The 26,374-nt window shown below is 35.2% G+C and overlaps 1 protein-coding gene across 4 annotated transcripts in view; it reads right to left on the bottom strand.

The window, feature by feature from the left end:
* Positions 1 to 26,374, bottom strand: part of KPNA3 (karyopherin subunit alpha 3) — a 91,210-nt gene that overhangs the window by 21,975 nt on the left and 42,861 nt on the right. For all 4 annotated transcript variants that reach the window (XM_082434468.1, XM_082434469.1, XM_082434470.1 and 1 more), the window contains 8 exons: positions 18,285 to 18,329; positions 7,705 to 7,794; positions 7,482 to 7,511; positions 7,343 to 7,395; positions 7,108 to 7,203; positions 3,741 to 3,826; positions 1,631 to 1,717; positions 1,097 to 1,266 (listed from right to left, as the gene is read on the bottom strand). In XM_082434468.1, coding sequence (XP_082290594.1) covers positions 1,097 to 1,266; positions 1,631 to 1,717; positions 3,741 to 3,826; positions 7,108 to 7,203; positions 7,343 to 7,395; positions 7,482 to 7,511; positions 7,705 to 7,794; positions 18,285 to 18,329 — 657 coding nt within the window. The remainder of the gene's footprint in view (positions 1 to 1,096; positions 1,267 to 1,630; positions 1,718 to 3,740; positions 3,827 to 7,107; positions 7,204 to 7,342; positions 7,396 to 7,481; positions 7,512 to 7,704; positions 7,795 to 18,284; positions 18,330 to 26,374) is intronic.

The following is a 26,374-nucleotide window of genomic DNA, read 5'->3' on the forward strand; positions in this document are numbered from 1 at the left end:
TGTAGTATAGCTATTTTAAGAATCCGCCTTTCAACGCAGGGGACATGGGTTCGATCCTTGGTCGAGGAACTAAGATCCCACATGCCACAGGGCAACTAAGCCCGCACGCTGCAACTACTGAGCCCATGCGCCACAACTACAGAGCCCACGTGCTGCAACGAAGAGCCCGCATGCTGCAACTAAGACCCGACACAGCCAAAAATAAATAAATAAGTAAAATAAATATTAAAAAGAAAAACTAGTGCATTATTAAAAAAAATTAAAAAGCTATTCTTAAAACTGCTGTCATTGTCTCACTTATCTGCTTAAAGTAAAAATAAGATTTTATTTAGCTACTTGAGTCAAATTAAAGTTTTCGACCTCAGATTTAGTCAAGAAAATTATGACCAGTATAAAGTATAAAGTTTGTTGAATTCAGGCATTACACATCTTCTTTTAAACCTGGGAGGGAGGGGGCAGTAGCAGGGAGAATCACTAAGTACCCCTTCCATAAGGGCAAGAGGTGGCAGAAGATTGTGAAGGATATCAATTACGAAGATTAAAGATTCACAGTCAATATTTCTCTGCACAGTCAAGTGATTAAAGGTTACATAGGATTTTTTAAAACTTAAAATACTCAGATCCATTTACAAATTAGATGTAAATAGCAAAGATTTTACTTTGCTTTAATTAGCAGATTTAACACAAAGCATGCCACATATTAAGAGTACTAATTTTGTCAGGAATCAAGGGAAATTTCAATTGGACTTAATGCAAATTCACTCAAGAACATTTGCATATAAGTAGACCAGTTTTATCTGTAGCAATCCCTTATTTTTTTAGTGTTAAACCAACAATGCAATGTAGTAATAAAACTGAGAGTTTTTTTCTTCTTTTGTATTTTTCTGCTTGAATTAGGGTGGACTGACATTCACTCTGGTGCCATAGAGTCTCAACTTTTATTTCACAGGAGTCAAAATTAAGTATTATACGTTACTTAAATATCTCATACCTGCAATGAAATCAGTATATACATTATTTCATTCCCTGTGCATGAAAATCTAAAGCATAAACATAGGGAAAATATACCATCTGGCCTTTGCATTTCTTCATTTACCTCCTGAACTGTCTCCATAGGCGGTGGGGGATCCTTATTCCTGCAGAGATTGACAATGACCCATGTGACGTTCCGAAGGAAGGTGATGGGAATGGAGGGATTGATGAAGGACAGAAGAGGTTTGACAACTCCCAGTGATATGACATAATCTCTACATTGAGGACCATCACCTACAGAAATGAAAATTGTATTTAAAAAAAAAATTACATTCAGGATGAGAAAGTCTGAAATGTATGCAATGGCTCATGTTGGGACACTGATGTTCTATGTTTCCTCACCATTAGTCAAGGGCATCAGGTGTTGCTATTTCTCCAGATTTTGATTGGGGAACACAAATTTAACCTACCAATCCTGATAGCAAATTGCATATCCATTTCAAAGAAGTACAATCTTAAGTTAGTATTTATGAAACAAGAAGGTAGTCAACCCACATTAAAATTAGAGGAAACATAGTGTGTAATGGCTATGCCAATGTAGGAAAAAAGTTAATTAAGATACTTAATTGGAGTCTTTTCAAACCTAAATTCAACTTACCTATAATGTTTCCCAAAGCCCATACTGCTTGTTCACAAACATTCTGATGTGGTGAATGGAGAAGTCTTAGAAAAAGAGGTACGGCATCTATAATAAAGAAAAACTAATATTTACACTGCAAAATGTTGAAGAGTCATAGATTTCAGCCTGTATACAGAGTTTGGCACACTATAGTTGCCCAATGACAATTCACTGAATGAATAAATGTGGCAAATACCTTTACCCTAAATATAATATATTTTAGTGTTTTCCCCTAGTAGTATTCAAGTAACAGACCTATTGACAGTGTCTAGAAGTTGCTATTATATTATTAATTAAAAGAAAACAGCAGCATAAAATTTTTCCTATAATTCATTAAAAAAAATTTCTACCCTGAACATGTAACCTTAGAATATAATACTTTAGTCAATATGATCCAATTGCTGACATGGGATTAACTAAAGAAATGATTATCCCCATATCAGGCCTACCCTATATTTCAAGATAATTTATCATTATAATCCTTACTCTTTACATAACTTATGTGTTAACTCAAATTCCAAAACACTGGTATCATATTCATTACCTGTAGAAACTAAGCATAAGCTAGATCACTTTTTCTTAAATTTCAGTCAATCGTGCACTACCTCTAGGATTTTAGCTGTATCTCTGCACTACCTGTATTATTTATTTAACATTTAAATTAAAACTGACTCACACTTTTAATAGCTTTATTGAGATATAATTTATATGCAATATAATTTATCTGTTTAAGTGTACAATTCAATGGTTTTAGTATTTACACAGAGTTGTGTCGGCATCACCACAATCTAATTTTACAACATTTCTATCACCCCCAAAAGAAATCCCATACCCAGAGAAGTCCTACTACTCTCTCCCCCAGCCCTAGGCAACCATTTACTGTTTTCTGTCTCTACAGACTTTCCTTTTCTGGACACGTCATATAAATGAACTTGTATAATATGTAGTTTTTTGTTTGGATTCTTTCACTTAGAATAATGTTTTTGAGGTTTATCCATGTTATAGCATGTATAAGTATTTCATTTTTTTTTATTGCTGAATAGTATTCAATGGTATACCACATTTTGTTTACCTACTCATCAGCTAATGGATACTGGGGTTATTTCCATTTTGGGGCTATTATGAATAATATGAGTAATGCTGCTGCAAACATTTCGGTACAAGTCTTTCTGTGCACATGGTTTCATATCTCTTGGTTCCATGTAGTAGGGGAACTGCTGGGTCATATGGTAACTCTATGATTAACCTTTTAATAAACTGTTTTCCAAAGAGGCTGCACTATTTTACATTCTCACCAGCAATGTATGAGGGTTTGAATCGACTCACATTTGTATTTTAACTGATTTTATTCATCACTTCTGTAAATAGAATACCAGTATCAATCACCACACACAGAAGATAACCAAAAAATGAAAAATGAAAACAAAACACTGTTATTCAATTGTACCTACTAGTCTCTATTGAAAGCCCTAGTCTAAAATCTGCTGTTCCCTTTTTGTTACATCTAACATCTACCTAGAAATCTTCTCTTTGACATTACTGAAATATCTAAAACAAAAGTGAAAGAAAATAGTATTCTCACTACTTGATTCAATGTAACTTATTGCTATATCATTTACTACTAGAATTTACTACTAGAATCACCTTAAATACCATCTGAAGTCAGTTAAGTGTCCCACACTTTAAGACTACCTGGTGACATCCAGTTTTTTTCAAAGAGCTATTGACAGTTTGGGTCAACATGCTAATAATAGTTAGCCCATCTTGAGGTAAGCAAAATTTTAAAAATATATGTTACAAGCTAAAAGACATAAGTTATTCAGCACCTTGGAGACATTAGGAATAGAAAATTTAAACCCTATTATTAGGAGATGGTCTTGACCCAAAAAGGTAAAACTCTTATTCACTTTTTAGTAACCACAATTAAAATTATTCAATGATAGATTAATGATAGCTATAGGAAAGATATCAACTATCATAAGTAACTTATAATATTCACAATTTTTAAATAAAACACCACTTCCTTCCCTTAAAAAAAAAAAAAAAAAGGGTCCAGCAAGTAAGGAATTAAATTAACTAATTTACTTACTAGACTGTACAACAGCTTGAGTCTGTGCAGAAGTTCCTGATGCTATATTAGTTAATGCCCACGCAGCTTCAAACTGTAATGAAGGACTGTAAAAAACAATAAAAAATCTTTAGACACATAACTACCATTTACATTTATGACCTGCAGATTATACGGTTATCCTTTACCTTGTCCTTGAATTTTGTCTTATTATGTCCAACTGCCTGTTGGCTATCTCCACCTGAATGTCTCATTTGCTCTCAAAGTCAGTCAATATAAACTTACTTCTTTATGTCCATTGGTAGTTGCAACATTTTTTTTTTTAATTTATTTATTTTTGGCTGCGTTGGGTCTTCATTGCTGTGCATGGGCTTTCTCTAGTTGCGGTGAGCGGGGGCTGCTCTTTGCTGTGGTGTGCAGGCTTCTCATTGCTGTGGCTTCTCTTGTTGTGGAGCACAGGCCCTAGGCGCTCGGGCTTCAGCTGTTGTGGCACACAGGCTCAGTAGTTGTGGCTCGCGGGCTCTAGAGCGCAGGCTCAGTAGTTGTGGTGCACGGGCTTAGCTGCTCTGCAGCATGTGGGATCTTCCAGGACCAGGGCTCGAACCCGTGTCCCCTGCACTGGCAGGCGGATTCTTAACCACTGCACCACCAGGGAAGTCCGGTAGTTGCAACTTTTAGCCAGTCATTATTTTCCTTGACTCCTTCCTCTCCCACAGACATCTAATCAATAGGGTCATATCAATTTTACCTCTTAAATATTTCTTATATTTATAGCACCATCCCTAATATCACTGTGTTAGCTGAAGCCCTCATCATCTCAGTTGAATCACTGCCACAACCTCTAGACAGGTCTTAGAGCTGTGATTCCACTACACCATCTGCTTTACATACCAGAGATATTACAAGGCTACATAATTTTGCTGAAAGGATGAGATCATTATAATTTGGAATGGTGATGGAAGACCTCACAAAGAAAGGGAAAACTGAACTAGATTTTCAAAGAGGGATAAAGAAAGAAAGGCACTGACAGCTGGAAATACAAATAAAAGTATCATGGGTGGGATGATCATGATGTGTACAGATGACTATGAAGGGATCAAGAGAGCTAAAGCCAAGAAGGTATGCAAAAATATAACATGGGATGAAACTGGAAGGGTAGGTTACCTAAGTTTGTGTGTGTGGTATGGGGAGTAGGACTCAAATCTCAGGCTTCAGAACTTGGAATTTATTCTACAGACATACTAAGTATAGAGTGTTACTGAAAAGTGAAGTAAAAAAAACACTGTTGGAGTCCATGCAGAATAGATAAAAAAGATTAAAGGCCAATGTAGGAAAAATCTGTTGAGAAATTATCTACATTGTTAGGATAGACAGCTGAAAAACACAAATTCTTTTAAATAGAATACCAAGGTAGGAGGGGGTGGTAGTGAGCAAAAACCAAGGGGAGCCAAAGGTTAGGGACTTAGAAGAAACTCTGTAAATATCAGAGAAAGAGAGTGAGGTTGTTAATATCAAAAGGTTAGAGAGATCCGAGAAGGAAAAGGCTTTAAGGAGAATAAATGTCAGCGATACAGCAAGCGGTGAGGTTAAAAAGATGGAACAGATGAGAAAATGAAGGAGCAGACAAGAACTACACGATGAACTTTGGCAAAAGGCAAGAAATAAGAGGGTATCGAGGCTGAGGAGAAATACAGGGATGATAAGATCAAAGATGATGAGACAGTTTATGTTGTCTCAGACTAGAAGAAGAAGGGTTATTAAACTAAGCTAGGTGGCTTGGCAAAATACTGACAATGAGGGCCTTAAATGAGAGAACATAAAGACGTAAAAAATACAATTACAAAGCTAGAGAAAGTCTTCTAAGATGTCATTTGAAAAAAAGAGAAGACAGAGAAAAAATAAATAATGAGTGCAATAAGTAAATAATAAATGAATACGTATTATATGCTTGATATTGTATAGTGTTTTGTTTATATTATTTTCATTCCTCACAACCACCTAAATTTTATTGATGAGGTATCTGAGGCTCAAATGTTACTTGGGTTTTGGTCAGCAACAAACCCTGGATTTAAACCAAGGTCTGTTTGGCTCCAAAGTCTATGGGCCTTTTATATTATGACACAATTTCCCATGACAAATTCACCAGGTCAGATCGAGACCACTGACTGGTGGTAGTTTTCTATTTTTACTTTGGGTGGTAGTTACACAGGTCTGCATACATTTTAGCATATTCTTCTGTATATATGCTGTATTTCACAGATACACCCACACAAATGAGCCCATGCCAAAGACCAAAAAGTAAAAAAAAAAAAGGAGAGGAAGGAGAAGAAGGAGAAGAAGGAGAAGAAGGAGAAGAAGAAGAAGAAAGAAAAGCAAATCAAGAACAAAAAGAGGGCCTTAGAAGTAGAGGTAAATAGAACTTTTGTTTAACAATTGAAATAAACTTATTTTTACTTAAATAAATCTTGTTATAGAAAATATATATGATAGTATTAAAAAAGTGTTATGGGCTTTTGGAGGGATGTTGTGGCACATAATCAAAGCAGAAGGAAGTATTTTTAAATAATGAAAACCCTTAGTAGAAATATTTATATACCACCATTTTATCTAGTCACCTGAAAATCTCACAGACAACACTTAGCAAAATATCCCAAGTCTAAACGTCCCTTAAATGCAAAATTAGCCTTTGTTTTAATGTATTTTGGAGTTGAAACTTACATTCTCCCCACTTAACTCAAACTGATGAAGTTTAAGATATAGCACACCGAGATCTCTCTAAACACTAACAGAAATGGGGCCAGTACCTCAAAAGATACCAAGTGGTGTTTTTCCCTTTCTATTCTGGAAAATTATAATCTGCCCTCTTATTTTTAATTTACCACAAATAAAAACCATGATGATAGACAACTAATCATGGTTGGAGTTCTGTTAAAGACTTCTCAGAGTATCAGTAGATCAGCTGGAATACTCCCAGGGTAAGAAAGAGCTACTCAGTTCTGGAAACCATTCATGTTGACTCAAGTCATGAGGTTAATCTATATATAGACTCATAAGCAAAGAGTGACTCAAACACTATTTGGGTTGTTTTAAAATATTACTTAAAAAAAAACCAACTAACAAATAAAGACTATAAATATTTGAGATAAGTTAGAATAGACAATAAACAGAAGCTAAAATTTTCCTAGAAAATATACACACACTTCATAAACTGAAAGAGAAGCACTTTAGGTCTACTGAGTATGATCACAGAATAAGAAAATTACATTAAAATACATGACAAATGACAAATGTGATAAATGCAAAACCAAATGGAACCCACTGGTTAAATAATAATCACAAATTTTCAGTTAGCTGAAAAAAGTGAACAGGGAGTCAAATCTATACTTACTTATCATCCCTTTCTAGACATTTCACTAGAATTGGTAAAATCCCAGATTTTATTAGGTCATCAATTGGTGGATTTCTGTCACTGGATAATAGCTTTCTAGAAAAAGAAATACAAGAAATTAACTGCTATAATTTTCAAACTATGAACAGAAATAACAATGTACCACTTCTAGACTATGAGCTAAGACACCCTAGGCGTGACACCTAATTCTCTCTCTGGACAAATCAGTACTTACCTTGCAGCCTGGACAGCACTCAACTGGACCACTGGGTTATCACTTGTGGCATTCTGCAACACCAAATGTAAATTTCAGAAATTAAAAAAAAATCAATTTCAAAATACTTCAAAATGAAAATATTAAATTAATAACATACCTGCAATATAGCTTCTAGTGTTACATTTTGCTTCAAAAGAAAAAAAGATAGTTCAGCAAAGAGTTTAACAGCAAAATTACATTTATTGAATAATCTATTTACTAAAGATAAGAGTTAATATACCTTAATTATCATTGTAAAACTGGTCTTAGATTGAGAATGAAGTTCTCTGGTTATTATAAAAATTATTTTTAAAACACCTTATAAGAACAAGGTAACTTACTGCTTTAAAATCAGCATCAACATCTGAATCTTCTAAACTTTCTTCTTGGGGAACATTTCTTTTTTTCAGTAAGTGTTCATCTCTTTTGTTCTGAAAGACAACCAATAAATAGCTAAGAAGTCGTGAAGGCTGCTGTTAATGAAAAATCCACTAAAATTATTTCAATTTTATCAGGCAAGTATGAAACAAACACAAAATCTCTACATAAAGATAATATGAATTAAATGTGTATACTGCAAACCAATGACAGGCCACATTCTGGATTTGATAACAAAATTAACTGGTTTAAAGGCCAGCATTCATACACACAGACACAAAATTTATTAAGCACCAACTGTTTTGACCAATACTGTGCCTCCTAATCTGTAGTGAAGATTTAAATTTTTAAATTTAAATTATTATTATTATAAAAGTCTAGCAAATATATTTCAACTAGTATGCTAGCTTTCTTCAACTTACTGCTAATGGTTGCCTGAAGCAATTTATTAAGAAGTCAGCTTAATGAAAAAGAGTTTACTTCTAAAATGTTAAGGTTTGTATGTTTGTTGGGAGTGGGGGGAATGGGAATTCATTAGCATAAATGCTATCTATTTGCTATAATCTCAGATTTAAACTCTTGCTATCTGGCTTTTCTTTTTTGTTTTTTTAATCATCTTAACCTTTCTTTTTCTTTTTTTTTTCTGACTGCACAGCACAGCATGTGGGATCTTAGTTCCCCAATCAGGGATTGGACCTGTGCCCCCTGCAGTGGAAGCGCAGAGTGTTAACCACTGGACCGCCAGGGAAGTCCCCTATCTGGCTTTTGTAACAGCAGAATACTTCTACATTTTATGGGATTTCAACTGTTTGTAATGGCAACCTGTGCCATTTTACATAATATACAGATTAAACCAAAATTTCCTCTAAGATTTTAGTTTGTCTACAGGATTAAGTCAAAATAAATTAGATAAAAGACTAAATGATATCTAAGATTCTTTTCAATTTAAAATTTCAAGACCTTCTAGTCTTCAAAACAATATTTACAGAAGTGTTTGATTACAATAGAAAGCTATTGATGAGATATTGATATTGAGGTTAAAATTCAGATCAAATAGAAAATTAAAACTAGAAATAGACATCTGAAGCTTACTGGCTTATCTGCATGACATCTACCTGTGTGCTATGTACAAGTAAGCATGTTTAAACAGATGCTTATGTATATGTTAATCCTTAAGAGATTACCAACTTCAAATTATATCACAGCATACTTCTTTAATAACTACTCAAATAATTAATTTTACATTATTTTAAAATTAATGCAACTCACAAATATGAAAATCCATGCATTCACATTTTATAGTCCCAAGTGGCTCCCCACAAAATACTTATTAATTTATAGAGGAAAAACTTGGCAGATAGCATCTTGACCAAGTGGCAAAGGTTATCATCCAGAGAAAAAGAAGAGGGCTTCCCTGGTGGCGCAGTGGTTAAGAATCCACCCGCTAATGCAGGGGACACGGGTTCAAGCCCTGGTCCGGGAAGATCCCACATGCCATGGAGCAACTAAGCCCGTGCGCCACAACTACTGAGCCTGCACTCTAGAGCCCGCGAGCCACAACTGTTAAGCCCACGTGCTACAACTACCGAAGCCCGTGCGCCTAGAGCCCGTGCTCCACAAGAGAAGCCACCGCAACGAGAAGCCTGCGCACCGCAACAAAGAGTAGCTCCCGCTCACCGCAACTAGAGAAAGCCCGTGCACAGCAACAAAGACCCAATGCAGCCAAACAATAAATAAATAAATAAATAAATTTTTTTAAAACGGTGACATTAAAAAAAAAAAAAGAGTAAAGGAAGAATCTGTATAACACAGGGAACTCTACTCAATACCCTGTAATGGCCTATATGGGAAAGAATCTAAAAGAGTGGATATATGTATATGTATAGCTGATTCACTTTGCTGTACACCTGAAACTAACACAACATTGTAAATCAACTACACTCCAATAAAAATTAAAAAGAAAAAAAATTTCAAATACATTAAAAAAAAAAAAGAGTAAAGGAAAAATCAACATGGTATGCCTTCTGGTCTGATGTACTAAGAAAACAATATCACCTTGGTGGTACTTCTGACCAAAATAATAACAATAATAGTAGTGGTAGTAGTAGTAATAACAACCACCTGAGAAAAGTCAGACAAACCCAAATCTGCCATTCTATTAAAAAACCAGTCTGTACTCTTCAAATACACTGTCATAAAAGATAAAGACTGAAGAACTACTGGATCGAACGAGACTTAAGAAACATGACAACTAACTGCAATGTCTAATCCTGGACTGGATCTTGGGTTTATAAAGGACATTATTGGGAAAAACTAGCAAGCTATGAGTGGGGGCCTAAGGATTGGATAGTAGAAATTTATCTATGTGAACTTGACAAACACACTGTGGTTACGTTAAAAGGTGTATGAACTGATGTATTAACGATGTATTAAGGGTGTAAGGGGGCATCACGCCACTATATATATATATATATGTGTGTGTATATATATATATATATATATACACACACACACATATATATACACACACACACATACACACACACACACACACACACACACACACATATATCAGAGAGAAAGTGAGAATAAGGCAAATATGGGAAAATGCTAAGAATCAAGGAAGCTGGGTGCTGAGTGATGGGTGTATTTTTTTTTTAAATTATTTATTTATTTTTGGCTGCGTTGGGTCTTTGTTGCTGTGTGCGGGCTTTCTCTAGTTGTGTCGAGCGGAGGCTACTCTTCATTGCAGTGGGTGGGCTTCTCATTGCAGTGGCTTCTCTTGTTGCGGAGCACGGGCTCTAGGTGCACGGGCTTCAGTAATTGTAGCACACAGGCTCAGTAGCTGTGGCACACGGGCTTAGTTGCTCCACAGCATGTGGGATCTTCCCGGACCAGGGCTTGAACCTGTATCCCCTGCACTGGCAGGCAGATTCTTAACCATTGCGCCACCAGGTAAGTCCCTTAAATTCCTATTTTTTTATTCTCTACTTGCAATAAACTTCTCTTGTAAAGTAACACTTCAACTGTATTGCACAGGTTCTGACATGTAGCATCTTCCTATTGTTCATACCTTGGTATTAACTAATTTCCATTAGGATTTCTTGATGCCCAAGGTATTTAGAAGTGCTTATTTTTTCCCCACAATTATGAGGTTTTTGTAACTATCTCATTCACTGATTTCTCATTTAATTGTTTTGTGATCAGAGAACAAAGTCTGAACAACACTGAAATTAGCTGACATTTACTTTATACCAGAGTTTCCAGAACTTTCTCAGTCTATCTGCCTAAGTGTAGGCCAAAGGAAGTACCCCACAGTTTCCTTTATCAGGTGGTTAGGTCCAAACAACTCAATAGTAATTTGGGGGGAAAAACATAGAAGTTAAAAGAAAATAATTTTATTTCACTCAGACAAAATATGTGATTGAAAAAAAACACAGTGCAATCTAATGTTTAAATTGTGAACTATTTCAAGATCTAATGATTCTGTGGTATCTGAAATGTTAAGTGTCACTATGTTTCTCACAAAAATTTAGAATATCCCAAGGTATTCCTTTGATTCACTACGGAGCCCCATGGTACCTCACTGCACAGGGTAGCAACTATGGCTTTATACTATCACAAAACCAATTTTCAAATATGCATGGGGTTTATATGTGTTTATTAGATAATATTCACATATTAAGCTATTTACCTTTCTATCTCCTGTTAACTAGTGTGTTTACTGTTGACAAAAGTTCTCCCACAATGATTATGTCTTTGACAAATTTCTCCTTGTAATTTTGTCAATTTTGGCTTACATATATTTGGGCATACACAAGTTTAGTATTATTATACCATCTTAGTAAGTTGTTTCTTTTATCAAAAATTAAGTAACAACCTTCATATTTGAACTGAAAACATCCTAACACAGTCCATTTTGGGCACCCTAGGGCACGAAAGTCATACTTCACTCTCGGCAAGAAAATATGTACAACCCAAGTTAAGGTAATCAGTCTCTGGGCAGGTTTCTGGTGATGTGATTAACCATTAAAGGAGGCGTCACCAAAACCAGTAACTTAAACTGTCCTTTTGCTTGTCACCTAGAGATTTTTACCCTCTTAGAGATTGTACTATAAATTCAGCACCTATAAAAGGTATCTTTTTCTTTTGTCAAGTGGGAGGGGACCTCAGAGGATATGGAAACTGGCTTAGTTTCAACACCTACCTTTTCTCCAAACACATACACACAGATTACATCCATTTTAAAGTTCCTTTAGAAATCCATTATTAATCTATTATCCCATGTATGTATTTAATACTTTTTAGATCTTCTGTTTTCTGACATTTGGTTGAACCACATGGAATTGCCACTTTGCAGATCAAAAAGCTTAATTACAGGCAATTTCTTATGACTTGACCTAATATTTTTTGACTTAACAAATTCTGTTATTAATCTCTATATAAAGTTCTTCTTTTTCATTCCATCTTGAAAAAGTAGTTTGCAATCCCACACCTAAATATATGGAACAAGTCAGCAGTCACTTCTTACATATGTGATGAAGGACAGATAATTATTTATGAGCCACACTTCAAACTTAAATAAGTAATTAAATTTGTTTTTACCCAGCAATTCCCTCATCGTTTTAAATCTTTATCTAGTGCTAGTCCTGTAAAACTTAAATCTTTATTTTACAGATGAATAAATGGGGACACAGAGAACCTGGCTAAACTAAATTATATACCTGGGAAATATCAGTAAAGATTTGAACCCAGAGACTGCAGAGCTGAGACTGTGGTGGCTACAGAGACTGTTTCTTAAATATATTCTACTGCTTGCTTTTTTTAAGATGTAGTCCAACTCTGGTTGCATCTAAATGCTTCTATAGAGGTAGAAAAAAAATGCTCACAAGATAGATCTTCCCCTCAATATAAACATTTATGAAGTGACACTACTGCTGGGTGGTTACATGAATATTCACCCAGGAGTTTTATATATTATGTTTATATTTTGGGCACTCTGCTCAGTGTGTTATACCTCAACTGAAAATTGGAGGAAAAAAAAAACCAAAAAAAACAACATTACTTGTTCATCAATCAGGTAAAAATCTGACAACCTAACACAAATTATTGTTCCTGCAGAATCACTTAACTGATCTTAACAAACGGCTGCTTTTCTTCTTTTCAAACGGATTCTAATTTACTAATTCAGGGTTTTTTAATTGAAACTTCTATTGAGATAATTGTAAATCTGCATGCAGTTGTAAGAAATATTGCAGAAATCCCTCGTACACTTTGCCCAGGTTTCCCCAATGGTAACACTTTGCAAAACTATAGTAAAACATCACAACCAGGACACTGACATTGATACAATCCACTGATTTCATTCAGATTTTCTGTCTTACTTGCATTCACTGTATGTGTGTTTATGTGTATTTAGTTCTATACAATTTTATCACCTGTATATGTTCTTGTATCCACCATTATAGTCAAGATACTGAACAGTTCCAAAACCAGAAAATGCCCTCTCACCTCCTGGCCGCTACCAACCCCCAATAACCACTCATCTGTCCTCCATCTCCAAAATTTTATCATTTCAAAAATATTCTATGAATGGAATCATACAGTATATAATCTTTTTGTGATGGGCTTTTTTTGCCCAGCATAATTCTCTAGAAATTCATGCAAGCTGCTGCTTCTATCAGTAGTTTGCATGTTTTCCAGAGTGTCTGTACCATTTTACATTCCCACCAGCAATGTATGAGTGATCCAGTTTCTCTGTATCCCCACCAGCATCTGGTATTATCACTATTTTTTTATTTTAGCCACTCTGATACAGGCTTTTAGTTTGTCTTAGTCCGTATTTCCCTGATGGCTAATGATGCATTAATCATCAGCAGCAGCAGCATGATTGCTGTTGGTATATCTCCTTTAATGAAATGTCTCTTCATATCTTTTGCCCATTCTCTAATTGGATTGTCTGGGGTTTTTTTTTACTACTGAGCTTTAAGAGTTCATTACATATGCTAGATACCAGTCCTGTAATGGATATGCGGTTTTCTTCCAGTCTCTAGCTTGTATTTTCATCCTATTCACATGGGCTTTCACAGAGCAAAATTTTTAAATTTGTTAACATCCGATTTTCCTTTTATGGATTATGATTTTGTGGTGAAGTATAAGAACTCTTTGCCTGGTTCTAGATCATGATGATTTTCCTCCAATTTTTTGTTTCTAAAAGCTTTATGCTTTACTTTTACACCTAGGATCCACTTTGTGTTTTTGTATAAGGTGTGAGATTTAGATTGAGGTTCTTTTTCTTTTCTTTTTGCCTATGGATGTCCAATTGTTCTAGTACTGTACCATTTGTTTAAAATGCTATCCTTCGTCCATTAAATTAGTTTTGCACCTCTGCCAAAAATTAGTTAGGTGTTTTTGTACAGGTTGATCTCTGGGCTCTATCTCTGTTCCACTGATGTCTATCCTTCTGCCAATACCACACAGTATTCATTACTGTAGCTATTCTATTAGTCTTAATATTGGGTAGAGCAACTGCTCCTATTTTACTCTTTATCAGGATTATTTTAGCTCCTCTAGAGCTTGTGCCTTTCCATGTACGTTTTAGAATAAGCTTGTCTATGTCTACAAAAAAACCTTGGAGAGAGTTTGATAACAACAGATAAATTTGAGAACAGGCATCTTTACTAAGTCAATGACCACAGTATATGCCTCTCCATTTACTTAAGTCTTATTTGATTTCTTTCATCAGCATTTTATAATATTCAGCATACAGATCCTATACATGTTTTCTTAATGTATATCAAGGTATTTTATGTTCTTTGGAGTGCTTATAAATGGCACTGTGCTTTTAATTTTGGTTTCTGCAAGCTCACTGTTAGCATATATAAGTAATTAACTTTTATGTGTGATCTTGTTCTCCGTGACCTTGCCAAACTCACTTATTAGTTCTAGAAACCTTTTTGTAGATTCTTCAGCATCTTTTACATAGATAATCATGTCATCTAGAAATAGGGAGAGTTTTATTTCTTCTGTTCCAAATTATGTCTTTTATTTCTTTTTCTTGACTTACAGCACTGGCTAGAACTTCCAGCACTACAATAAATAAGAGTGGTGAGAATGGACATCCATGTCTTGTTCCCAGATCTTAGGGGGAAAGCATTTAATCTTTCACCATTAAGTATGATGTTAGCATGGGTTTTTTTGTAGATGCTGTTTATCAAGTCCAGGTAATCCCCTTCTACATCTAATTTGTTGAGTTTTATCAGGAATGGGGTGTCAAATGCTTTTTCAGCATCAATTGATATGACCATATGACGCTTCCTCTTTAGCTTGTTAATATGGGGGATTTAGGCTATTTTAAAAAGGAGATATTTTACTTAAGTCAGACAACTAAAACAAGTACTGGATCTGATCAGTCCAATGGGCATTTTGGTGGTGTTTTTCTTTATGTAAGAACTCAACCTGCCCTGATCCCAGATCCAATGATAGTAAAGTACTATGGCATATCTGACTGATCAATCACCAAGAGAAGATTATATCAAGTTTAATACAATGTGCCAAAGTTATAAATGCCAGTGACAGGTTTTGGATCAATTTTCAATTTATAAGGCATTATTCACTTAAACATTTACATTGAGAGGCATTATAGCAATGGTTAAAAGCTCAGCTCTGCCATTTTTCAGCTGTGTGACTTTACACAAGTTATTTAATTCCTATGTAACTCTGTTTACAACATGATACAAAACAGAAATACAGACTTCTGTGTAAATGTTGATGCATAAGGGCCTAATTAAATAAGAAAGCAAGAGATCAAGGAGACAAAAGAAAACAAAAGAGTTCAAACAAAAAGAGTCTGAGGCCAGTAAAGCACTACATATTAATAACTAGATTTCACCCTCAATTTTTATACATCAGTATCAGTGTTATTCAAAGTATGGTCACTGGCTAAACGTTCTCGAACTATTTGTTGTAGGTTTGCTACAAGATAAGGAACTTGAGCTAGTAATCAACTGTGAAAATGAACACACCATTTAGTCCCATTATTCATTTATTTAGGCAGAAAGACTTTCATGGTAAAGGAAGCAGTGTCTTGTTTAACATTTTGACACAAGCTCCTTGACTTGTCACAGATCAGTGCTTCTGAGCACTGTTCTATATCTAAAGTGTTTTTCTTAAAGCTTCAATAAATGATTTAAATTTAAGTAAAAATTTAAGATATCATAATTCAATTAAATTCTTGAACATGAGCATGTAATGAGTACCAACTACATGTCCAGAATTTGACTGGGCATTTTGGGATGGGCTAGGAGAGAGACCTGGGAGTACTGGGGTTGGGGGTCGGGGCTGGGTGGGGGAGTGTGGTTACTACCTTCACTTTAGAAGCTTACCATCTAACAGAAGTGTGTAGAGCTCATCTAAGAAACTGGGAACTAGCTCTCTTTCTTGTATTTTCAAGAATCTCAGTGTCAGTAATAACAATGCTGTGACCGTCTCCTCAATGGAGCAATAGAGACAGCAAGGCTGAAATCAGAGGCAGACACTCTGACCATAAAGAGTGGAGGAATCTTCTTTTGAAGGGCTCTACACACCTCTGGAGAATTATATCAAAATCAAGTAAGCTTTGAAGTATAGGCTTTGTTTCAGGAAAGGGTCACTTTCTGCTGCTTACTTAGGGAATTCTGAAATGTGAAATAAGGAACTGCTTGAGATTTCTTCAGTTAATTTCATTTTGATCCTCCTACAAGGATTTTTCAGGAATTAATCATAGTAATTGGAAAGGAAATAATGTTATCCAGAAGGAAAAAAAAGAAGAGATAAGAAAGCTGTCTCTAAAGAAACCACAGTGAGTATTTAAAAAGATGTACTCTGATAAGCAAGAAATTTTAATTCTATAAATTAAATAGAGGGCAGCACAACTATAAAAGGAACAAATCACCAAATATAAATATAAGTGAATAGCTTAGATTTATAAGCATATCAGAAGGGCAAAAAAGCTTAAAACAGGAGAGGATTCTGAGTAATACTAAGACCAATACAAAAGTCTCAGAATTGTATTCCAAGCATGAAAAGTTAAGGGAAAGTGAAGGTTCACATTTGGGGAGAGCTGGTGTAATGTGAAGAGATAACAATAAATGATTACTTAATTCCAATTTTATTCCTATCAGCTCGATTACAGAGAATGATCTTTACATGATGAATGAGAAACCAGATACAAAAGGATACACACCATTCTATTTATATAAAGTTCAAAATATGCAAAATATGTAAAATAATCTATAATGTTAGAAATCAGGATAATGGTTGCCTTTGGGGGAAAGCAGAAACTGTGAAGGGGCCTTGGGATACAGGTAGTGTTTCTTTCTTGATCTAGGAGCTGGTTACACAGATATGTTCACTTTGTGAAAATTCATCAAGCTGTACACTTAAGTTGTGTTGACTTTTCTGTAGGTGTGTTATATGTTAATAAAAAGTTAAAAAGAAAAGAAAAAGAAGCTAAGTCCAAAGTGTTACGACTGGCAAGGAGCTCACCTTACTTTATTAAGCTAAGGCTTAGTTTACTTCTCTGGTCCAAATGACCCAAGGAGCTGAAAAAACTTGCACTGATGTTAATCTGTAAGTATCCATGAAGTTAAGGAGTTGAAAGAACATGGGATTAGCAAGTATTTTTCAAATTTAATAAAAAATGGAGCAGAGGGGGTACAGGAGAATGGATCTCAGGAACTATATACTATACCAAGGAGCATAAGATCGATGCTGAGTAAAAATAACACAAAGTGGGTACGATAATACTTATTGAGTAAATAAATGCACAGGTCCATTTGATTCTAGTGACTCACTGAGAGAGTGTGTACTCTCAGAATCAAGACCTTCTTTCTTTCTAAAACTGAAAAGTTTCAAGATGATAATTTAATATATGAGTTTTAGGAGTGAATTAGATCAAGAAAATCTAATCTAAGACAAACACAAAGATTTAGAAGTAAGTTTCAAATCTATTTTTTTTAATGTACATGTATATAGACAGAATTTATTATGTGTACTTTGTTAATTGGTAATTAAAATTTGCTTAAAATAAAATCTGCTTGCATGAAAACACAATCTAATGAAGGTAATTCAAAAATAATGGAAGAAAATAAAATAAATTTTAACAGCAGTTGCATTCAATTGGTAAGATATAAGATTATTCTACTTTATTTTTCTAAAGTGTCTTTAACAAGGACATGGAACTTCTACATGAGGAAGGTGGAGGAATTCTGTCTAGCACACAGCCCACATAGAAAGAGGTTAAGAAAAAACAATAGCAACTTCATCAGATGTTGTGAGAATTTCAATGACAGTGGTAAAGTACTTCACACAGTGCTTGGTAACTCAATAAATGGAAGCTTCTATAAATGTATACCATTATAAATTATTTAATGATATATTTTTATGCTGTGTAGTTTTAGGGATGCCCATTAATTTGCCGTAGTATTTTCATTATTCAAGTTATACAAAATTTTAACATCAGAAAAAATCTAATTATTTTTTATTAAACACAAACCACTCTTACCTTTCGCAGTTCAACTGTCACTTCATTTCTGTGTCTTCGCATTGTCTAAAAAGAAAAACAAAAATTTCATAAGTATCTAAATATTGATACTGCTAGTACATAAATTAAGGTCTCTGGCATTTAAGATTTAAATTTGTTTAAGATTCTATTTTTAAAGATTAAGGATTAATCAGTTTTAGACTTTAAATGATGAACTACAGGAGGTTAAAAAGCCAAAACTCCTGTCCATTTTACTGGATATCTGTTGGTTAGTTTTGTGGGGAGTGGGAGGTAGACCTTGGCTGCCTAGGATCCATCCCCGTTTCCTAACTGCACCCAGGTTTCTATGGGGAATTATATATTCTCTATTGTGTACAGTCTTGATGGAACCATCTATTAAAGCATCTCACTTTCTCCTAGCAAAAATAGGGCATGAGCTTAAACTCAGCCAGCAGAACTCTCCCCTATAACTCTAAACCTAGAGCAAAATGGAAAGAAAAAAAAAAAGCGTATTAATTTCCAAAGGAAGCATTTGGACAAGGTAGTGAACCATGCCTATATCCTGAACTTGCTATGTTCCTAGTTACCTGGTGTCTGTAACTCATTCTTTGAACTACCTCATATTCTTCTAATAAATTATGGTTTTGCTCTTAAGTCAGCCAGAGCTGATTTTTGATGCTTGCAACTAATGTATTCTTTTTTTTTTTTTAAACTTTGGGTTTTTATTTTTATTTTATTTATGGCTGTGTTGGGTCTTCGTCTCTGTGCGAGGGCTTTTTCTAGTTGCGGCAAGTGGGGGCCACTCTTCATCGCGGTGCGCGGGCCTCTCATTATCGCGGCCTCTCTTGCAACTAATGTATTCTATTGCAAACGATTCATGTTTTAAAAAAGTAAATGCCTCACTGTCATGGCCTTAAAATCGCATAAAAATGAAAATAAATTTGGGATAGATATTTTGTATCAAAAGATAAAGAAGTATCCTTCTACAATTTACTAAGAGTCTCTATCAGGAATGTCTTAACAGGAATTAGTGAAATGACTAGCTATCCCTTCTCCCCTTGACATAGTGATATAATGGATTACTTTATTACATATACAAATATGATAAATGGCTACATTTTCAGAATAAAGGCTACATGTCATGGTATATTATTATTTTAGTATACGGCTAGATGCAGTATGCTATTATTTTATTTAATGATTCTTTTGTTATGGTACCTCTGTCAAGTTTTCTTAAACTGCAGTGATAAATTAATCTCTTTGCAGGGAAAAAATATCCCATGGAACCCAAATTACAAACTTTGTTAAATATATTAAAATATTAACCTAGATATAAACTCGTGCTTAAATATAGATATATATTAAATATAAACAAAACTGCCTAACAAAATTCAAATTAGTAACATTTATTTAATGTGATGGAATGATGCACTGATAAAACTATTATCACTAATAGGGTTCAACAGTACAAAGAAAGAGCCCTGAATCTAATTCTATATTTAATATGTTTCTGCATTTAGGCTTCAACACTATCAATACAGAGAACGCTTTATGTATAAATTAATCATACAAACTGTAATAAATATTGAGCAATCAAATACCAATATTAATGAAGTGTTACTTGATCACTCTGTAAAGAAAGCTGTCTTTATTCACTTGAAGATTAGAATTGCACCAATTGTCAAAATTTGCCTGTATAAACATCTAATCCAATTGTTACTAGAGCTGAGAAGAAAAAGTATTTTCATTGCAATAACTACTACATTTAATTGTTTACAAATTGTTATAAGATAGTACACAACAAAAAGACCCAGGCAGCCTATCCCCCCCAAAATATGATCAAGTTTCTGCTACACTGTAATTTCCATTAAAATACTACTTCAGCCTGGATAGAAGTGATGAGTTAACTTCTGAAGTACTCTAAATTAGGAATCCACACTTCACAGGGGGTTAGTTAGCATATGAAGTGCCAAATCAGAGGTTAGCTCCCAATTAGTAAGTGTTTCGAATATCAACATCTGAATTTAGACATGTGTTTGTTAATTAGCATAAGAGATGTTGGAAATAATTTTATATTGCTGAACTGGAATTGTTCAAGATATATGGATTAACTAGAAATACTGTACAAGTATCTTGATTCTTACCTGTTTGAGGTTTAAGAATCTGACAAGCCCTGCAATCTGTCTTCAGAGAAGTTTCTGAGTCTAAGCTTCCTCTTGATCCTGTGTCCCACCCCATCTTGGAGGATTCTGTCTGCTAATCCTAGTTAGATCTTTCTGGTATCTGCTTAGAGTTGAAGTTTTATTACAAGGTAGTAGAGTCTAAAAGAGCTAAACCCATAAAACAAGCTATATGACTTTTTGTGACTGCTTGCTAATACATGTTTGTATGGGTAGCAAATTCTGTCTAAGGCTTGTTTTATTATTTTATTATAATATAACTCACTGGGAATTCCCTGGCGGTCCAGTGGTTAGGACTCAGCACTTTCACTACCAAGGGCCTAGGTTCAATCCTTGGTTGGGGAATTAAGATCCCACAAGCCACGCAGAGCGGCCAAAAAGAAAGAAAAAAAAAAGAAAAAAGAAAAAAAATAACGTAACTCACTGATAGTAAAATTTCTAAGGAAAACCACCTATTGCCCTCACCTACCTATATAGTTAAAGGCCTCCTATTCATCCAAAAGAACCTATGAGTGTAAATGGCCAAATGGCTTAGGTCAGTTAGCAACAGGTACTAACTACGATCTATGATACAAGTACCTTTGAGTTAGTCATCACTCATTCTCCTCTCTAAGTTACAGAAAAAGGCTTCTTCTTAGGGCCTCTCCTCCCTTACATTCTTCCCAAGTGATCTCATCTACTCTTATGTCTTCAATTACTGTTTGAAGACCACTCCCAAATATCTATCTTTATTCAGCTCTCTCGCCTGGGCTTCAAATCTGTAAGTATAATATTCACTCATTTGACAAAAATTTACTAAATTCAACCAAAATGCTCCAGGGCAATATGCCTGCAACTAGGAGGCAAGTATAGCAATTACAGTCTAGTACCGTGGTGAGCAAACTGCAGCCTATGGGCCAATTCTGGCAAGTTGTCTATTTTTGCAAGGCCCCACAGGAATAGTTCGTATATTTTTAAGTGGTTACATTATAAATGATATTAAGTGTCTACATTAACTTAATTTTTGTCTCTTGGCCCACAAAGCCTACAATATTTACTCTCTCTCCTTTTAAGAAAAAGTTTGCCAGCAGCTGTTCTAGGGAAAAAGATGGTAATAATAAGCAGTAACACGAGTCTGTTAAATGTTAAGATAGGAAAGTAAATAATAAAGTTCTATATCAGGAGACATGATCAGAGGGTCAGGAAAAGGCTTGCTGAAGAATTAAAATATGTGTGCACGTATGTATGCTTAGGATTAGAGGACAGATCATTGTAAGGCCTCAAACTCAGCTACTTATAAGTATCACACCTGCTCCCCCATCTTCCCCTCCCAAAAAAAACACCCCCTACAATTCCATGAATATTCCCAATATTAGGAAACAGTGCAACCATCCAAACAGTTGCAAGAACCCACATCCTGGGAGATAATCCATGTCTACTCACTCTCTCATTCTCTGACATCTAATGGAGTCACCAAAATAGGATTCAAACCTTCTAGCTTTATTGCTACTATCCTAGACTAAGCCAACATCATGTCACATGTCACCCGGATCACTACTAGTCTCCTAACTAGTCTCCTCCTATGCACTGAATCAGTTTTCCACAATGCAGCCAGAGCATTCTTTTTTTTAATGCAAACCTGTGTTGCCATTCTCCTGAATAAAATCTCTCGATGGGACTTCCCTGGCGATCTAGCGGTTAAGACTCTGTGCTTCCAATGCAGGGAGTGCAGGTTCGATCCCTGGTAGGGGAAATAAGATCCCACAAGCCACACGGCCAAAAAAAAAAGTTACCAGGACAGCCAAATCAAAACCCCATGGATAAAATCTACAAGATTGGGTGACAAGGTAACCCCACGAATTCTCAAATACAAGAAGGATCTGGTTAAATCACCAACTATAGGACTCACATGGTCTCAGCATATCTGCAGAAGGAAACAGAAGAGCAGAAGTAACTGGGTAACTGAAGGACTTGAGGGGAGCAGAACCCCAAATCATGAATCGCTAGAGTTTAGAAGGCAATTTGAGAATATCTGCAAATGGAAGGGATCTTCTGCACGTGCTAACATTGTAAAATATGACGAGAGTAGACTCAAAAACAAGGGGCTGAAGTCCCCCTACCTGGAAAAAGCCCTATAACTGAAAAGAAATTTCCAGGAAAAGAATTCCAAGTGATCTGGGCTTCCCTGGTGGCGCAGGGGTTAAGAATCTGCCTGCCAATGCAGGGGACATGGGTTCGAGCCCTGGTCCTGGAAGATCCCACATGCCGTGGAGCAAGTAAGCCCATGCGCCACAACTACTGAGCCTGCGCTGTAGCACCCACGAGCCACAACTACTGAAGCCCGTGCGCCTAGAGCCCGTGCTCCGCAACAAGAGAAGCTGCCACAAAGAAAAGCCTGCTCACTGCAACAAAGAGTAGCCCCCGCTCTCAGCAACTAGAGAAAACCCGCGTGCAGCAGTGAAGACCCAATGCAGCCAAAAATTAAATAAATGAAAAAATAAATAAATTTATAAACAAACAAACAAAAAAAGAATTCCAAGTGATCAAGACATGCGCAATTGGGGCAAAGTAAAGAGAGGATCCAGATAAAAGTGGGTTAGTGAAACAAGAGCCAGATCTCAGAAAATAGGAAGATAAATAAATAAATAAATATATATATATATATATTTTTATTTAATCACTTAAAAAAAAAAAAACAGAAGAAGGGGGTCTAGAGTGGTAAAGCTAGAAAAGCTATCCTGACCCACCACTCACTCCAAAGAGTTCAGGAAAACCTATTATAAAGTGTACAATATAAAAGGATTGGGGTCAAATTCTATGCCATAAGACACAAGGAGCAGAATGATGCATGAAAAGACTACCAAAAAGCTGTACCAACAAAACATGTAAAAATTATATCCTAGAGAATGATAGAAGATGTGAAAGAACATTATAATCAGAATTAGAAAAACTCAGTAATGAGGTACTAGAAATCAAGAAAGAATTTGAAATAAAATAAAAAAATATTTCAGAAAGGAAACCTAACCAAGAACAATCACACAACACAACAGGTAATGCTTAAGAGATACAGAATGTGCAAAGAACTAAAAATTTAATCAAAAAGAAATGAAGGTGAAAATTATTAGAATTAAAGTGACAATAAAGATAATAATTAAAGGGAAAAATATCCTGAAATTAGAAGACTTGAAATAAAATACTGAAAAAGCACACACTGTACCTGGGAAATCAACCCAGAAAAACCAATACCATGATATATTAGAAAGACTAATGGATTTCAAAAAAAAGAAAAAGAAAAAAAGAAAGAAAAGAGAAGAGAAAAGACAAGACAGATGCCTCTGGACGTCAGATATATATACACACACACATATGGTAGATCTGATAAGTGAGTTCAACAAGGTCACAGGATACAAGATAAAAATATAAAAATCAATTTGCATGTCTATAGACTAGCAATGAACACATGGGCATCAAAATTAAAAATACAGAGAATGTTCTAATTTCATTCTTTTATATGTAGCTGTCCAGTTTTCCCAGCACCACTTTTTTTTTTAATATTTATTTATTTATTTTGGCTGTGCTGAGTCTTAGTTGCAGCATACAGCATCTTTGTTGCGGCGTGCAGAATCTTTAGTTGTGGCATGCGGACTTCTTAGTTGCAGCATGCAGACTCTTAGTTGCGGCATGCATGCAGGATCTAGTTTCCTGACCAGGGATCAAACCCGGGCCCCCTGCATTGGGAGAGCGGAGACTTACCCACTGGACCACCAGGGAAGTCCTAGCACCACTTATTGAAGAGACTGTCTTTACTCCATTGTATATTTTTGCCTCCTTTGTCAAAGATTAATTGACCATAGGTGTGTGGGTTCATTTCTGGGCTTTCTATCCTGTTCATTGATCTATATTTCTGTTTGTGCCAGTACTGTACCGTTTTGATTACTTTAGCTTTGTAGTATAGTCTGAAGGCAGGGAGTCTGATTCCTCCAGCAATATACTAGCAATGAACACATGGGCATCAAAATTAAAAATACAAACAATATCATTAATAATCTCTCAAAAAAATAAATACTTAGGTACGAACCTAACAATACATGTACAGGATATAGATGTTGAAAATGATACAACACTGATGAAGGAATTCAAGAATCTAAAAAAAAATGGAGAGACACACTGTGTTCATGGATTGGTAGACTCAACTTGATGTCAATTTTCCTCACAATGATATATAGACTTAGCATAATTGCTTTCAAATCCCAGTAATACTAAAGTTTATACAGAAAGCCAAAGTAATTAGAATAGCTAAAACAATTTTGAGAAAAAAAAAAGTGGGAGGAATCAGTCTATCTAACTCCAAGATTTATTATATAGCTACAGTAATAAACACTTGTGTGATATTGGTGAAGAAATATATACACTGATCAATGGAATATAATAGAGAACACAAAACAGACCTACACAAGTATGCTCAGCTGACTTTTGACAAAGGTATGAAAGCAGTTCAATGGAGGAAAGTTAGACTCTTCAACAAATGATGCTGTTCAGGTAGATATTGATAGACAAATATATGAACCTCAACTTAAGACTCATACCTTACACAAAAAATAACACAAAATGGATCATGTTTAAATGTAAAACTATAAACTAATTTTTTAGAAGAAAATTAAGAAAGAAACTTTAGGATCTAGAACTAGGCAAAGAATTCTTAGACTTGACCCTAAAAGCATGATCCACAAAAGGAATAACTGGTAAACTGGACCTCATCAAAATGTTAACATTTTGCTCTGAGAAAGCTTCCATGTGGAGAGGATGAAAAAACAAGCTAGAGACAGAAAAAAAATATCTGCAAACCACATATATATGATAAAGGACTGGTATCTGGAATATACAGAGAACTCTTACTCAAACTTAAAATACACAATCAATTAAATTAGAAAACAGGCCAAAGAAATGAAGAGACATTTCATCAGAGGACATACAGATGGCAAATAAGTATATGAAAAGATGTTCAATATTATTAGCTATTAGGGAAATGCAAATTAAAACCAAAATGAGTTATTACTACACACCTATCAGAACAGCTAAATTAAATAACTGAGACAACACAAATGCTGGGGAAGATGTGGAGAAACTCCTACATTGCTGGTGGGAATGTAAAACAATACCTGGAAAATCATTTCTTAAAAAAATAAACATGCAAATACATTGGACTTAGCAACTACTGAACATTTATTCCAGAAAAATGAAAACTTATGTTCACAAGAAACCTGTACCCAAATGTTTATAGAAGCTTTATTCATAATAACCCAAACCTGGAACCCAGACATTCTTCGCAATTTAAAGAAACTGTGGTACATCCATACCACGGAATGCTATCCAACAATAAAAAGGAATAAACTATTGATACAAGCGACAGCTTGGATGAATCTCCAGGGAATTACGCTAAGAGAAAAAAAGCCAATTCCAAAAGGTTATATACCATATGATTCCATTTATATAACTTTCTTGGAATAACAAAATTATAGAAATGAAGAAGAGATTAGTGGTTGCCAGGGGCTGAGGAGGGGGCAGGATGGGAGGAAGTGACCATGGCTACAAAATGGCAACATGAGAGATCCCTGTGGTGATGGAAATGTTTTATATCTTGACTGTATGAATATCAATATTTTACTATAATGCTGCAAGATGTTACCATTGGGGGAACTGAGTAAAGGGTCTCTCTGTATTATGTTTTACAATTGCATGTGACTCTACAATTATCTCAAAATAAAGGTCAATTTTTAGAAACTTTTAAAGGGAACTCCCTGGCGGTCCAGTGGTTTAGGACTCAGTGCTTTCACTGCCGAGGGCACGGTTCAGTCCCTGGTCCCACAAGCTGCACAGCACAGCCACAAAAATAAATAAATAAACAAGCAAACCTTTTTATAAAAAAACCTTTCTAAAAAAAGGATCAGCCTT

This window comes from Balaenoptera physalus, assembly GCF_965194825.1.
Source record: "Balaenoptera physalus genome assembly, chromosome: 18".
Taxonomy (NCBI): domain Eukaryota; kingdom Metazoa; phylum Chordata; class Mammalia; order Artiodactyla; family Balaenopteridae; genus Balaenoptera; species Balaenoptera physalus.